Below are 16,386 nucleotides of genomic sequence, written 5' to 3' on the forward strand. Positions count from 1 at the left end.
GATTAATAGTAAATTTAATTTGTTCGGATAGAACTTCTCCACATGCTTTAATAACGTAAGAAGGAATTCCATCTGGGCCACAAGATTGTTTGGGTTTGAGATGCTTAATAGCACTTTTAACCTCATCTGAAGTAACATAGTTAAAATGCAAAATATCAAGTTTGTGATGTATGTTCGGAAAATCTCCAAGAACATCGTTAATTTTATAACTAAAGTTGGTTTGACTGTAAACTGAAGAAAAATATTTTGCAAAACCGTTTGAAATATTGCCTTGGGAAAAGTTCTCGTTATTCAAAGTGTACACTAGATTTCTTGTGTTATGTTGTTGTTTGGTATTTACAAATGACCAAAACCGTTTTATATTATCATTGACATTCATTTGGAGTTGTTCTATGTAATCGTCATAAGCTCTATGTATAAGCTGTTTTAATTCCGACCTTAAGTTCCTGAATCTTTTGTCATAATACCTAGAGAATTTACGCTTTTTAGCACATTTTTTCTTAATTTTAATAGTTTGAATTATTTCTCTGGTAAACCATACCGGATACCTAGACTTCCTAACTTGCGTACATATTGGTATACAATTATCAAAACATTTATATAAAGAATCATATAGAAAGATTAATGCTAAGTCGACACTATCGAAATCATATAGGTTTTTCCAGTCATAGTCACGCAGTGTACAGTATAATTTGTAAAAATCAGCTTTCCTATAATTATAATGGAAAACTGTTACTTTACTTTTCTTAAGTAACTAACAGAGTGACATGTTACACTGTTCCCGCGCTTGTCCCAATTGACCATCTGCATAACATACCATCCATGGACACACAAGCTCTGCATAATAAGTAGAGACACGATTTTGTGGTAAATAAGAATTCGTAATTACGTTATAAAAATGTGCGTAAAGCGGGATAAAATCGGTGAATAAAAATTCAATGTAAGAACACTATTTTCCTTGGCAATGACAATTAGTTACCTTTTATTTCATCTTAACTTCCACTCATCAATCATCATGACATGAGCTCATGCATGACTATATAAAACAATATTTGGGTTTAAAAAAATAACACTGAACATCCTCATTGAATAAAAGTATCATTTAAAGAAAAACACACAGAGAGAGAATATTAATAGAAAAAAATAACTTTAGTGCTTACAGTTTACTTATGCAAATAACACGTAAGCATTGTTTCAATGTTTTCTGGTGTTAAATTTATTCTTTTGTCGGTAAGTATGGCGTTGTAAGAAGAGCGAGCCCTCTCCACATCAACATTCGAAATTAATACGTACATTAGTTGGAGACTCTTTCCAGCGATTTCTGATTCCTCATCTAACACCTTGCAACACTTCTTCCACACTATCCACTTCACTAGTAGATACCGTTTGGAGATCATTTTGTAACTGCACGTAAAATATCAAAAATTCATGATGGTCTATTTTCTCAAAAATGGGAATTTTCATCACATTGCTGGACAACTTGCATCAGGTTTTGCAACAATGAGCTACGGAAGCTGAAAAAATTATGTTAATGTCTTAAAAATCTCACGAGCTGGATTTTCTTAAAGCATGTCAGCCAGTTTGTTGCTGCTGACAACGCAAATTCCTCAGTATTCTTCTCGTTTTTTTTTTCTTCTTCATATTCAGACACTTCCACTGATATTTGTCTTTTCGCAGCATTTTCACAAAACAACAACTTCTTTTTGTGATTTTCACTTTCATTGTGCTTCACACACAAATCGCGTCGCTTACAGTCTAATCTAATATTACAAAATTTACACATAACTATTTTTTTTTTTTTTTTTTGACGTGCATCAAAAACATAGTAACCATGATCTTAAAATTCTTGTGCTCTATTAAAACATATTGTGATTTTCGGCATTGTACTGGTTGCTTTGCCGTTCGCCAAGAAAACAGACAGGCGGGCTGGCGCAAGACGTCCGGCAGTTTCATATTTCATTGTAGTAGACAAATGACGAACTAGTAGCGTTTACTTACGGTTAAGTATGCAGAGGGGAGAAATAATGATAATCAATAAATCGTAAAAGTGTCGAAAAATTGTAACTTTTGCATTAATTTCGTGGAATATCGAGAAAAAAAAAAAAGTAGGTTCACAACATTTTCAGACAAAACTGATACCAGTACATTTCGCATTTTCGCGTGTCTCTAATAATAAGATATAACCGGTGGATCCAGATTTTATAGATTTTGTAAGTTTCTTAAGGTTCTTCACTTTCTTCTTATTTTTTTGTGAATAAATCAATAACAAAAAATAATACGATAATTTTGGATAGTAACTTTTTTAATAAATCACTTCATTTATTTAAAATTCTGATTCATGAAAATTTCGTACACTTTCAAGCTTTCGGCTCTATCTTGAGTCTTATTAATGGAGAACAATAAGAATAAAAGTAACAGAAACATTAAGAAAATAAAAAGATATGAACTCACCAGGGTAGAATATTCAAGTTGCAGCTTGTCAATTGTTTTTGGTTCACGTTAAATGGTAGTCCAGTATACTGGCTAAAAAGTTGTGTGTTCATTTATCCAGCCAGGAAAGGTTGCCAACTTATGTCAATGTTTTTGTTGTTGTACCAATATTGAGTGTAATTTTTAAATTACCGTCTTTCATTCCTTGCTTAACCATCCTTTATCTAGGTTAGCTTCCTGTTTTTTTCAGGTTAAATACATTTTTAAAACCAAGACTATACATTTTATTTTTGGTTCAAAATTATTATTATTATTATTATTATTATTATTATTATTATTATTATTATTATTATTATTATTTTGATTGGAAAAATCTCAAACCAGATGTTGTGTTTCAGCATTTCTAAGATGCTCAGCTGGAAAGATTAATGAAAAACTTCTAGGTTTAAAATTAAAAATTAAAGTAACTTTAAGAAAATGGCTTGTATTTGGCCTTTTCTGCGGTGGAACTGCTTGTGAAGTTTTTGAAATAAGTCACAAAATAGTTCTGGCAGAATATCTATTCCACATGGTTTGCAGGAAAAACAACGATTAATTTCTTAATCGTTATTAATGTTTTAACGATTATCAATTAAAAATGACCTCCTACAAACTTTTGGTTGATTAAATAAATAAATAAGTAAAAAATCGTTAATTTTTAACTGGTTAGTTAAAAGCCTGTTAAGAAATACTTTTTTATCTCATAGACTTCTGATTTTACATTGTGATTGGCTCAATAACTTTTTCAATTGGGTAATGTTTTTTCCTACAGTTTTGGGAATTTTTTAATGCGCGTGAACCATGCTGAGTAAAAATCATATTTAATGCAATTGTCAATAGGTACGACTATATATATTTCCCAGATTGACAGTTGCATTAAACCCTTTCATGCTTTTTTTTTTTTTTTTTTTTTTTTTAACTGTTTGAGATGTAAAGCAGCACGAGCAGTAGTCAATTCTACGCGATATTTCGCGCGGTGTTGCCGGGTTGCGGACTCCCCTTTCCCTTCTCGCTCTTTCTCCAGCTGAGATTATGACACATACATTGGTAACATTATTCCCAATGTAAAATATATTATTTCAACAAAATCTAGAATTTTCACTGTGCATCTTGGAAGTGTATATAGCAACTAAATTACTTACCTGTTAACTTATTCCAGTGGAACTGCTAAAGCAGGGATGCCGCATCGGTGCGGGCGAGTATTTAATATCATATCGAAGGTAAGTAAATGATTTCTATTGTGGAATGTGAGCTAGTATATTTTTTCTTGGACGAGTAAAATTTTGTTGCGTATTTGCATCCCTGTGCTAAAGACTAGTCATCCACACTACTTTCACTATCGTCTATGTCAGTTAATATTTCGTCATTGTCTGAATCTGTCTTGTAAATTTATTATTGTGGGTTCCAAAAATTGTAAATACGGAAAATAATTCTTCGTGCTTCGTAGCACTTTTTTTTTTTTTTTTTAAAGAGAGAGAGAGAGAAAGAACTCCGCACTTTTACTCGGTTTGCTTAAAGAGATATTGTCAACTATAATTTTGGAGAACACACTAGCTACTATGAAAGAAAGCAACCCTATTATTGAATTCTTTTTATGCTAGAAGAGAAATTACGTTCCTACACAGCTGGCGTCTTTGTTTCTTTATCACTTTTCATAACAAAATAGCATACCCTTGGACTTGGTCTAGGTCTCACAAAAACAATCAATTTGATTCCTAAGCAACTTGATATGATCGAGTTTGTTTTGGGTTACGATAATTTATGACACCATTCAGATGCCTGGTGCTTTTGAATCTCCCTGGTAGAGGAGAAAAGAGTGAATAATTGGTCGCATATATGTAAAATAGTGAAGCGTGAAGGAAAAGAATAAACAGAAAACATACTGCGTTTCTTCTGTCGAATAAGAAAAAATCTGTCTTCAAGTGAATTTCGAAACAATATTACGAGTAGCCCATACTTTCTGTTCTTACGATGATAGGAATATTATATGTATACATATACATATATATGAATCTGATTGCAAAGAGGTTTGATATTATTTAATTCGCTTGCTTACTATTATCAGGGGTGTAACCATGGGGAAAAAGGGGCCCCCTGTCTTTCCAAACTATTTCCAGTCCCGAAATAAGGTTCGTCTGATATATGTTTAATAAACTTATTTAATAGTTAATGCAAGTGAGGGATGTTCATAATAAAATATGAGAATTTTAAATAATCAAAACATCATCAATACGGTTTCTACACCTAATTAAAACAACTGAAATCAATCATATGCTTTATATTCTCATTTCCCTAACTGAGCGCACACCGTATGAATATTATTGCATAATAATATCTGAGTTGATATTTTTTCGAGTTTTTTTCCTTTACTATTTTAAAACACATAAACACAAAGTCAGATAAACAGACTGCCATAAACAGTAGTTGTTTTCTTATGAATAGCTTATTGATTCATCTCTTAAAATCCGATTTTTAACCTCAGTACTGTAAAGATCCAACTTTTGATAAGGTAGCATCGTGAAAATGTAATGTGTGTATAGTATGTATTTATGTATGGTGAGTTAGAATGCTTTCATATTCTGAAAGAGGTCATTTGTTCTGCTTTTAATATCTAAAAAGCTTGCCTCCCCCTGAAAGTAATGTTCTCTTAGAACAACCTGCTGGCTACACCTCTGATTATCCTGTAATAAAAGTTGTGAGTTCTATTTCCAAATCGAAACAAAATCCACTGGAAATTAGACGCGGGACTCAGCGCTCGTTTTACTAATTGTTTTATACGGAAACCTTTAAAAGCGTGTATCATGACAGCCAGTTGACATAAAAAGATGTAATTTTCACGTATGTATTCGTAATTCTTTCCTCTACCTCCTAAAGTGAGCAGTTAATGTGCTAATACAATATTTCTAAGTAGCATCTCTTTTATTGTCAAGATTCACATTAGCGCGAGAAGTCAGCGTACAAAACTGCTTGTCGCGAATTGTCAACACCGCTCGAAACCAATTGGACGCCGTGTGAAGCCAACTCAAGGTCATATCGATTTATATCTGAAATACATAATAATTGCTGTTTTAAGGACCGTTCATTTAGGGCAGAACTCGAGTGCTGGACAACTGTGACGTCATAAACTGCAACATGCATGTTTCGGATCTATCAGTGAAGACTTGGAAATAGTTATCTATAAGATTGACCTATTACATCATCATCGTCATAGGTATTATGGCAGGTCACTTGCTACAACTGAGAAGCTTCAATGTTAGGTCTTCCGCTAACCTCTTCGTCTTCACGTACGATTTTTGCTTGTTATTACTATTACAAAAGACCTAGTACCAAAGCTAACATTCGAAAGAATTTCTTTATGCGTGCCATACGTCTTACTTCCTTAAAAACAGATTTACAGACAGATTGAATACCTGATGAAACTGGGTAGTTTGAATGGGTACCCAGATTCATTATTAAATAATTAATATAATCAGGTTAAAAGGAATTCCGATAAATCTGAAACCGACATTAAAAAAAAATACTTAAAAATGGATTGGATTGCCAATTTTTCCCAGATTGATAACTGCATTATATAGAATCTACACACAATACGGTCTTCATACAGCCTTAAAGCTCCAAAAACTTTGGAAAAGGACATTTCCCAATTTAAGAGTTATTACACGGATCCCAGTGAGAAATCGGGTTTTTATGAAATAAAATGCAGTTGCAAAAAGAGTTATATGGCAAAAAAGAAAAAAAGTCCGGGTAAAGGAGCATATTAGAGATTCAAAAGCGCAAAATCCGGTATCAGGTTTGTCGAAGCATTTAAAAGAAACGCAACATAGGGTAAAAGATTCAAAAATTTTATTTGGAGCTAGAAATGAAGTAGAGAGACTGGTTTTTGAAAATTTGTTTATTCATTAAAAAAAAAAAAAAAAAGAAAAGAAAAAGAAAAAAAAGAAATTAAATTTAGACGAGGGTTGAGTGACGAATGAGAGGCGGTAATTATGAAATGTTCACATCATTGCCATGACAATAAAAATAATAATATGAGTTGGCAACCTTCCAACAAGGAGCAAGAAAGGCACACAAATTGGCTCCGCCAAATTTTAGCTGGCATCATCTTCATTCGTTGATCGCTGACGTACTCGACAACGTGTTTCCGTACAACACAGCCCTTTCCTTGCTAAGTCTGTTCCATTTTTTATTCCTTGATGCTTCGTTTTCTTCCTGTTTTTAACCTCCGTGGCCAAGACTCTAGCGGAGAGTCGAAAGCATGGAAACTTAAAAGGAAATTCAGGAATTACAGAAATTTGTAACTAGAATGAAAAACTTTTTTCATTTTATGGTGCGTTTCTCATTCTTTGTCTAGATAACCCTTGCATAAGTTGGATTTTTTGATCTGATGCAAAACGACTCGAAGACGTTTCTTTCAATGAAGGTTGAAGATTTAAGCAACATTTTTATTTTTTAATCTTATGAATGATAGTGTTGGTGTACTTCGATAGGTCTGAAACAACTGCATCCTTATTCTTAGCATCTTGGATGCATTCCGCCATCCTGGTTTCAATGTTCTATTTTGTTAAATCTCTGAATATTCCCAATCACGTGTGCGTCTTTGAGCATGCACATTCCACCTGGTAAACGCTTAATTGCGAAAGTTTATATTTGAAGTAATTTTTGTAGCCTACTAATGATTTTTCTAAATTGATTTTGAAATTATAGAGATGTTCTCGGAATATCAGCCAGGTGAAGTCCGACGATAGAGCCGACGTTTCAAGAACTGACATCGTTCTCTCTTCAGGGCGATATACTGAGACCAGTTTGTGTGTACTATATATAGGAGAGGAAAATGGGTAGGGCTAAGAAAGTGGGCGGAGGCGGATACTTTCCTCTCCTATATATAGTACACACGAACTGGTCTCAGTATATCGCCCTGAAGACGAGAACGATGTCAGTTCTTGAAACGCCGGCTCTATCGTCAGATTTCATCTGGCCGATATCCCGAGAATATCTCTATAATATTCGCCGCCAGGAAAGCTTGAATTCTGATTTTGAAATATTTCTCACGATAGTATTGACCATTACTACTTACTTCCGATTGTGAATTCTGTGAGCATTCTAGAGTTTAATTGTATTTATTATCTTTATTTCCTCATAATGCAAACAAAAGCTGACCATCTTTTAATTATTTTGTAATATTATTTTATTTTTGCTATTATTATTTTAAAAGTAGTATATAATTTTAAAATAATTCTTCAATATTGTATTCAAATTCTCCATGTGAAAGGGTAGGTGGAGCTTGATAGAGTAAAATTATGTGTCCAGAATCTTTTCCCACTAGCGGATTTATTATAAAATCAGCGGATTTATTATAAAATCCACTATAAACAGTATTCTACAAAAAATGTACAATAATGTAATTTCTCTAATCCAAGATAAAGATAATCCAAGACCTGAGGAGGATCTTCACAGAGCTCCGCAGAAAGTAGGTTGGAGTGGATTAGGAATTCCCAATGTTCCGAAACAAGCAGAAAAGGGCTTAAGAGTCACAGAGCTCCGGGCAAGCTAAGTGACTGAGGTTGGGAACCTGACAGAGTTCCGAAGCAAGCTAAGCGGGAGGAAAGGAAAAGCCTAGAGTTTCGAGCAAACTAGAGGCTTTGGGTTGGGTATCTCCTAGAGCTCCAAAGCAAGCTAGAGGAGGGATTGACCAGCCGAGATTGATAGCTGTCAGTGGAATCCTCTCCGTAATATAAGCGCTCCGGAAGGCGGTGGCACTGCTGTTCGATCCTCGTCATATGATTGTAGGTGTCACTGTGTCTCCACCGTTCTGCAACTTGTAGTACTCCAACGTAAAGTGCACGTGATTGCTGTTTATAAATAGGAACACGTGTAGAATGTTTTGTAAACACAATGAAATGTTGAGTGTTTGTAAACACAAGCACGTGGTTCATTACAATGTATTTTCGCAACAAGGAATAGAATATAGTATACATAGTTTGCATAATATAAGTAGATGCTGCTTAACTTTAACGAGATCCTTATGAGAAGTTATATCGTTGTTGTTCGTTTCAGGGAAGATTTATCAAAGACAAGTACGAAACTTCATGAAATGGAAGCGAGCTACACAGAAGTCGTTCCACGACGCGAGATGGAACAACTAGAGACTACTCATAATGCTCTGTTGAAGAAGTTCAAACAACTCACGTTCCAATCAACTAATATGAAAAATGAATTTGATGCTTTGAATGGTACGTCAAACAACTCTGTCCAACATATCAGCACCACTTTTTTAAAAATTAACTTTTACAAGATTCTCTAGGGGACGCAGATTCAAATTTTTTCCCTACTTCCAAAACTAAAAGTAGCTTACTGAAGGGTGAAAACAAAATACACGATTTTCTCTAAAATAACTCTATAGGTTTTGCTTGGATTTTACTATATTGGCAGAAGTGCCTGTTCTTCGCACGAGAAGAATAATGTTTAAGCAATTCTTTGAAAGTAAAGAAATACGTGAAATATATAAGGACGAGGCTCCTAAAAGATATGCAACCTTGACGACACGAATAACTTTGGGGTTCTACCACTAGCACTGTTGTTCGCTATATATTAATTTTGCATAACTTTTGTCTAAAGGGCATAACATTAGGACGTAAATACTAGATTTGAAATACCTAAGCCATAGCCAACAGTGAGTTTCTTCGATTCTGTTCGAGAACTTGAATTCCGCAAATTATTGACTTTCCGAACTTGAAATGGGTTGTTATTTCTGGATATTACGTGAGACCAAAATGAAAGTATTAACTTAAAGGACAATCGTTCATCATCCTTTTAAGTTTCCCTATTCATCTGTCACATTCGGCAAATGACCTTAGTCATTGATGTTAGGAGTCGGAAATAACATCTAGTTCCGAGTCCTGGTTTGAAGTTTAAATTTTATGGGTATGTACTTGCTCACCAATTAACAAATCTGAAAAAAAGCTTCCTCTCTTTAAATTTACAATTTCGTTTTTAAGTTCAAGAAGTTGATGTAAAAGTTCACTTTTGATTTTGTTTACATTGAACTCAAGTAATTTCGATACCGTTTCAATGATCATATAGGGACCCTTACAAGAAGATAACGATCATCTTGTCTCAGTTCACTACCTGAGATTCCAAATTGTCTAATGCTGACTGAATTATCACAAGCAGAGAGTTTATCTTTCTGAATACAAGCGTTACATTTAAACTCACTGAACTGTAAAGCTAGACAACAGAGAAGATGGAAATGTTCCTGTTTAGTCATCATAGAACCCTACTGTGAGATACTAGCACACAAACACTACGTTCCAAGGGAGTACACCTAGATTTATTAGCCAGTGTTTCCAGCCCCACCTCGTGGAGGAAGAGACACAATTGTTCGTTAGTGATCAATTATGGTCAGAAAAAGAAGAATTTTAGAAAAAACAAAAGGATCAGAAGATTGCGATCTTCGTCAATAATTAGTTTTTGGATCAGGGGTCACAAAAATTTTGAACGACCCCTACATCGTATTTTATTTTCTACGGAATAAGCAAATCATACTGAATTAAGTGATAATATTGGTTTGGCTACATTATATCTAGTTCTCCAGATATAAGGCCTACAAAAAAAAAAAATGATTGAAATATATTGGATTTTTTGGGCCAATTGGATCAGAGTCCATAAAATTTTTGAACGGCCCCTAAGGTCCGTAAATCAATTTTTCGTATTTTCTATGGAATAAGCACATCATACTGAGTTAACTGATAGTTTGGATTTGGCTTCACTATATGTAGTTCTCTAAATATAAGGCCTACGAGAAAATGTTTGATTGAAATATACTGGATTAGATTAGATTATATTTACTAATCATTCTTTGTATTATATATTACATGTACATTTGTACAAAATGGTATAGAACTCGTCGGTATATAAAATTGGTACAATATTTGGAACAATTACAATGCTGTTCTTTAACAACCTATGAAAATAAATATAGGGTACACCAATTCCACAATCTACATAAAAATAATATATATATGTATACATATGGACTTATTTACTATTCAAATTGTGAAAATAACAATAGGCTAAACCAATTCTACAATCTATATAACAATAATATATATAGACTTATTTACTATTTTATTTACTAATTATTTTATATATATGCATATTTCTACTTATCATCTGATATATATATAATAGAATCGGGGTTGGCGAAAAACATGTTTTTTATTGAAAAAACAAAAAACCCATTTTTTGGGGTTTAAACCAGTTTTTTTTTATTAAATAATTTGCTCTATGTATTTATATCACATATGGAGAGAAATAAGTTTGTTTCACCTTGATGTTATTATGCAACAACCGTGTTATGACGGAAAGGGTCACATAAGCTTAAAGCGGAATCCAAACCACTTCTCGGCTTACATCCGAGAGAAATTGTGCTCCATTTGAAATCGAAACCGGGACTAATTGGTCACAAATGCGATACGTCTGCCAACTCACTCACAAAGGAATCCTGATAATAATACGTTGTACTGATCTTTACATACTTGTTAATATAATTGTCAAAAGTCATTTCAGAAGGACAAAAGATAAACAGTTGCACAAGTGAAACCACTATACAGAATTATATATGGACAGTTTCAAAATACTGCAGAATACTGAAGAATTAATTTAGTCCAAGTTAGTTAGTCCAAGTTAAAGAAATACGACGACTTAATTTGCATATCAGTAAGAAAAGTAAAGATACGAATTATAATTACATGGGCACATGGGGGGATATTAAAAATTAACAAAAAATTGGCTACTTACCAATGAATCCTCCCTTGAAAAATTTAAAGATTTTGAAGTTTCGGAACTCTGAGGTAGGATCGAACTAAGAGTTCCAAAACGTCAAAATCTGTAAATTTTTCAAGGGAGGATTCATTGGTAAGTAGCCATTTTTTTGTTAAGGATAAGAATTATTTGATTTCACTTTGACTCTGGCCCATTTATACATAAATAGATACCAAAGATACTTCTGATTTAAATAAATGCCTCTCGTGTTTGTATGACACCCCCTCCCCCCAAAAGTACGGCATTTCGATGTATTTCATCAACAGTAACATTATTAAAACGAAAAATGTTTAGAATTGTTCTTTGATTGCAATTGCATAACAATAATAACAAACTATAAAAAACACAAAAGAAACATTCATAAGTTTATAAAAAAACAAAAGTTGCTTTTGAAGTATAATCTCTTTGAGTAATGAATGGGGAATTTAGGTCTGAATATAATACGAATAATATACGGGAGTGATACGTAATAACCCTCAAATGTGTGTTCATCAAGATTTTACGAACACTTACACTTTTACGAAGATTTTTCGTTTTTTAGTTTAAACCAATTGTTTTAAAACCAGCTGGTTTAAACCACCTTGGTTTAAACCAACCAACCCTGATAGGGATTTAATCATTTTTCGAGGTTTCACAATGAGCTGTTAAGGTATTCATCTACTGTATAAAATGTGTTATTTAATAGCAGTTTGCGCACTGAGTTGAAAAAGAAGCTCTTTTCATGACAATTTTTTATGTACCCATGTAGCTTATTATACAGTTTTACACTCATATAGATATGTGATTTTTTGTATGCAGATGTTCTATGAAACACAGTAGATAAGCTATCTTTATTACGCGAAACGCTTTCAAAGTCTTGACTGAAAGACCAACCGGAAAACGACCATTAGGAAGACCTAGGCGCAGATGGGAGGACAATATTAAGATGGATCTCGCAGAAATTGAAATACAAAGTAGAAACTGGATGCAGTGAGCTAAGGATAGGAGTCAGTGGAGAGCTTTTGTGAGCGCAGAATTGAACCTCCGGGTTCCATAGGCAATAGAGTGAGTTAGTTAGTTTTTACGCGTAAGATAGTTGTGGGTATCACTATCTTTTTTAATATTATCCAAATATATACAAAGAAGGAACTCTAATTATATTCAATGATTCAAATAGTTTCCTGTAGCTGGTGCGTTTCGGTGATTTCGAATAATAATTCTTATGACACATTTTTGTTGTTTGAATACATTCTGAAGTTTTGGCGAAGACCCCCAGAAGGCAATTTCCTATTTAATATGAGAATAGAATATGGCATAGTATAGAGACAAAAATGATTGTAGATTCAGTATTGGAACTAAAGATCGTATTATGTACATAGTCTGAGCTAATTTTTTGCTTAGTTTGTCTACGTGTTCTTGCCACGAAAATTTATGATCTAGATACATACCTTAAAATTTTACGGTATTAGTAAATATACACACTTCATGATTCATGGATATCTGCGGTAGTTGATGTGATATTGTGTGAGATAAATGGTAGTAGACAAATTTGGTTTATTGCATTTAGTTTTAATTTGTTTGGAGAAACCAATGCATAAGTTGGGATGTTGTAAGATCAATGGTTTCTTGCAAGTCATTTCTGTCTTTTTCAGCTACAATTACTATTGTGTCATCAGCGAAAAGGAGTATATTTTCCTTATCTATATTTAAGAATAAATCATGAAGATAGAGAAGAAAGAGTATAGGTTCTAAAACTGGTCCTAGTGGAACACCCTTTCTATTTATTTGTTCATTTGAGTTTATTTTGCTCAGAGTTTTAGCTGTTTCGTCCAGATACAGAATTTGTACGATTTGTTTACGATTGTATAAGTATGATTTTAACCACTCCAAAGCAATACCTCTAATACCATATTTTTCTAATTTACCAAAACATATATCATGGTCTCCACAATCAAAAGCTTTTGAAAGATCACAATATATGCCTACAGGGTTAACTTTCTGATCGACAGATGTTATAGCTACCTTGATATGTTCATAAATGGCAGTAATTGTAAATTTGTCTTTTATGAAGTCATGTTGCGTGTTCGAGATTAAGTCTTGTTCACTAATGAAACTTAGCAGTCGTTTACATACTAGTTTCTCAACTAGTTTTGAAAAAAAAATTGATGAAAGTGAAATGGGACGGTAATTTTCTATTTCTTTTCTATATCTTTTTTTGAACAAGGGTTTGACTACTGAGAGTTTTAATGCATCAGGGAAGATTCCTTGAGAAAATGACTCATTAGTGATGTCCAATAATGCAGGTGTAATAATATGAATACATGTCTTCAAAAGAAACTGTGCAATATCATCAATTTCTGCAGAACTTTTATTATCAAATTTACGTACTATTTCCACGATCTTTTGTGGGGAAGTTGGGGTATAGAAAAATGACTTAGTAATAAACTTAAGCGGCTGTAGTCTACTTGTGTCCTTGGAGTAGGTATATCACGAATAGCTCTCTCTACAACGGTACAAAAGTGATTATTCAAGTACTCAGAAACTAATTTTGGATCATTTACAGTTAAGTTGCTGTCTTTTAAACATAACTCTTGAATTTTTTTTTTAAAAACATTTTTGTGTTTTTCTTTTCCCTTTCCTAATTCACACTTTATTTTATTCCACGATTCTTTGCTTTTATTGGGTACATTGTTTATTTTATTACTGTAATAGTTCTTTTTGGCTTTTTGTACAGGGATTTATACTTTTTATATTAATCAAGAATTTCTGTATTATTTGCTTATTTGCTAAGGGGGGATAGTTCTTTTAGTTTCATACTAGAAATTCTAATGACATTTGTTACCCACAGTTTGTTATGTTTTTTTTTTTTTTTTACTTTTCCATTCGATAAAGAAAAAAAAAACACTTTCAAATAATAGTTTAAATTTATTAATAAAATAACTGTATATGTCATTAACGTTAGGTTTCACAGTTTCCCCATTTATGAAATTTTCCTTTTCAAGTAAGGAGAGAAATTTCGCTATTTTGTGTTCATTATAGTGTCTTTTCCTTAACACCCTTATAATTTGTTCGGTACCATTGGAGAAACGTGTCAATTATAACGCTTATCCTACGTGATTATTCAACGCCATCTTTTGATCCAAAAAGTAAAAAAAAAATAAGAAGGAATGAGCAATCAAGGGAGCAACGGCCGAGAAGCAATAATAATCATAATAATAATATTTTGTGACATAATCCACTTGACAAATTACCTACAAAGTTAATGATTAAAGAGTATAAGTAAACTGTAACGTAGCCTACCATTGTATAGAATGAGAATATGACTGCAATATACATTTCCTTTTATCTTACAGAAAAATGTACGCAGTTAGAGAAGGAAAATAAGAATATGAAAGAATACATTGAAGCTATGAAAGGAGAAGCTACTCCCCGACCACAATGGGACACGTAAGTTACATTGAACTTTTTATGTATCACTAGTAAGCCCAGTACAATCTATTGTTGATAACTGTACAAGTTAAGCACACACCTCTCAATGGCATTAGTAAGAAAGATCGTTTTTGACGCGTGATTAAAAAATAGCGTAATATTAAGTATAAATCAGTGATCTAACAAAGAAAAATAATCGACAAAAAGTGCTACACACTGTAGGTACAAGGTATGTTTGGAAAGTAATGTCACGAAGTTTACAAGTATGAAAAAATTACATAATGATAAAATATCTATACGTTAGAATTCTTCAAAATATTGTCCTCTTCCGTCGGTACATCTTTGTCATCATCGAGATTTAAAACCTGCGAAGGTGCTCTGGAAGCCCTCTCCAGGAAGTGTGTTTAAAGCCATTTCATAAGCTGTTTTCATGTCTTCAATTGTTCTGTAACTATATCACTTCAGAGGGGATTTCAAAGATGGAAACTGAAAGAAACTTGCTGGAACTAAGTCAGGGCTGTAGGGTGGCTGCAGACTGGCCGAGTTTCATACAAAACTTGATGGCGTATATTTGTTCCATTGAGTGCTGCACCGCGAGTTGTACAAGAGACGAAACAGAGGTTTACGAAATCGCCCGCCTTCACCTCCAAGAGCTCGGAGACAACTGAGCAAGCACTCGCTCAGTAGTTAACTTACATCAGTATCGATCCGGCGGATAGAGCACGCTGCAATACAGTCGTTTCACAATAAAATGTATGACATTACGTTCCGGACAGACGCTATAAAGGGATGTCTGGTTCTAAATTCAATCTATTCTGTTTGAGATGATTTCTTTCCAATTCACTTAACTAAATGTTATTACGTAATCTGATGTTGATTACGCCTTTCATAGTTAATATTACAGAGTCAGCTGCATGGGTTTCTTTCACGGATTATTATGTTTTGAGATGTGCTGAGTCTGAAAATGATCTCCATTTTTTCTCTTTACGTGCAGTTTGCTTGCAAAATAATAATAGAAATAATAATATACTGATTTATCAACAAAACACCATCTTATTGACGCGACGTGGAAAACAGAACTACATTTGTCATTCATGACACATTTGTGCTTGATAAATGTTTAGTAGTCATTCTGCTGACTTGTGAAACCTTTTCTTCTTACTTATCTTTCATACTTCTCGTGGTTCCTTTCAGTTTCTGGTATTTCCAGTTTCCGATTTAACAGCGTGCAACAGCAGTCCAAATTCCCCTTGTCCCACTGTATCTATATTTCTCTCATCCCCCTCCACTCATTGCCATCCATTTCCCCTTATTTTGAGCTTCTTATCAACATTGCAGAATTCAGTATTTATTACAGGAATGTACAAGAATTTAACAATGGAGAATAACTCACAAGATGGTTCGTTCAGTAGCAGATACCGAAGCTGTACACCCTAGATTTGCAAGAAAACTTGACATGATGGAATTTTCTGAGTGATTTTTCCGTATTTACCACGCGAAAAATCCGTAAGAATCAGAAGAAAACTTCCGTGTAGTTCCTTGGTCGTAGACTTGTGTTATTAATGACAGGGTCGGCTCTAGGTAATTTATCTCCCTGTGCAATGGTATCATTTGCCACCCCCTTTCTCCAGAAAAACAAAACTTAAAAGCCACGATTTTAAGTATGCTACCTCATTATGAACAACAAAG

General features: G+C 33.6%; 1 protein-coding gene across 1 annotated transcript in view; it reads left to right on the forward strand.

Moving 5' to 3' along the window:
• Positions 1 to 16,386, forward strand: part of LOC145684381 (translin-associated factor X-interacting protein 1-like) — a 155,820-nt gene that overhangs the window by 59,891 nt on the left and 79,543 nt on the right. Inside the window, exons 6-7 of the mRNA XM_081756629.1 lie at positions 8,524 to 8,699; positions 14,622 to 14,715. Of these exons, the coding sequence (XP_081612755.1) occupies positions 8,524 to 8,699; positions 14,622 to 14,715 (270 nt within the window). The remainder of the gene's footprint in view (positions 1 to 8,523; positions 8,700 to 14,621; positions 14,716 to 16,386) is intronic.

This window comes from Thermobia domestica, chromosome 1 (genome assembly GCF_964235325.1).
Source record: "Thermobia domestica chromosome 1, izTheDome1.hap1.1, whole genome shotgun sequence".
Classification (NCBI taxonomy): Eukaryota; Metazoa; Arthropoda; class Insecta; order Zygentoma; family Lepismatidae; genus Thermobia; species Thermobia domestica.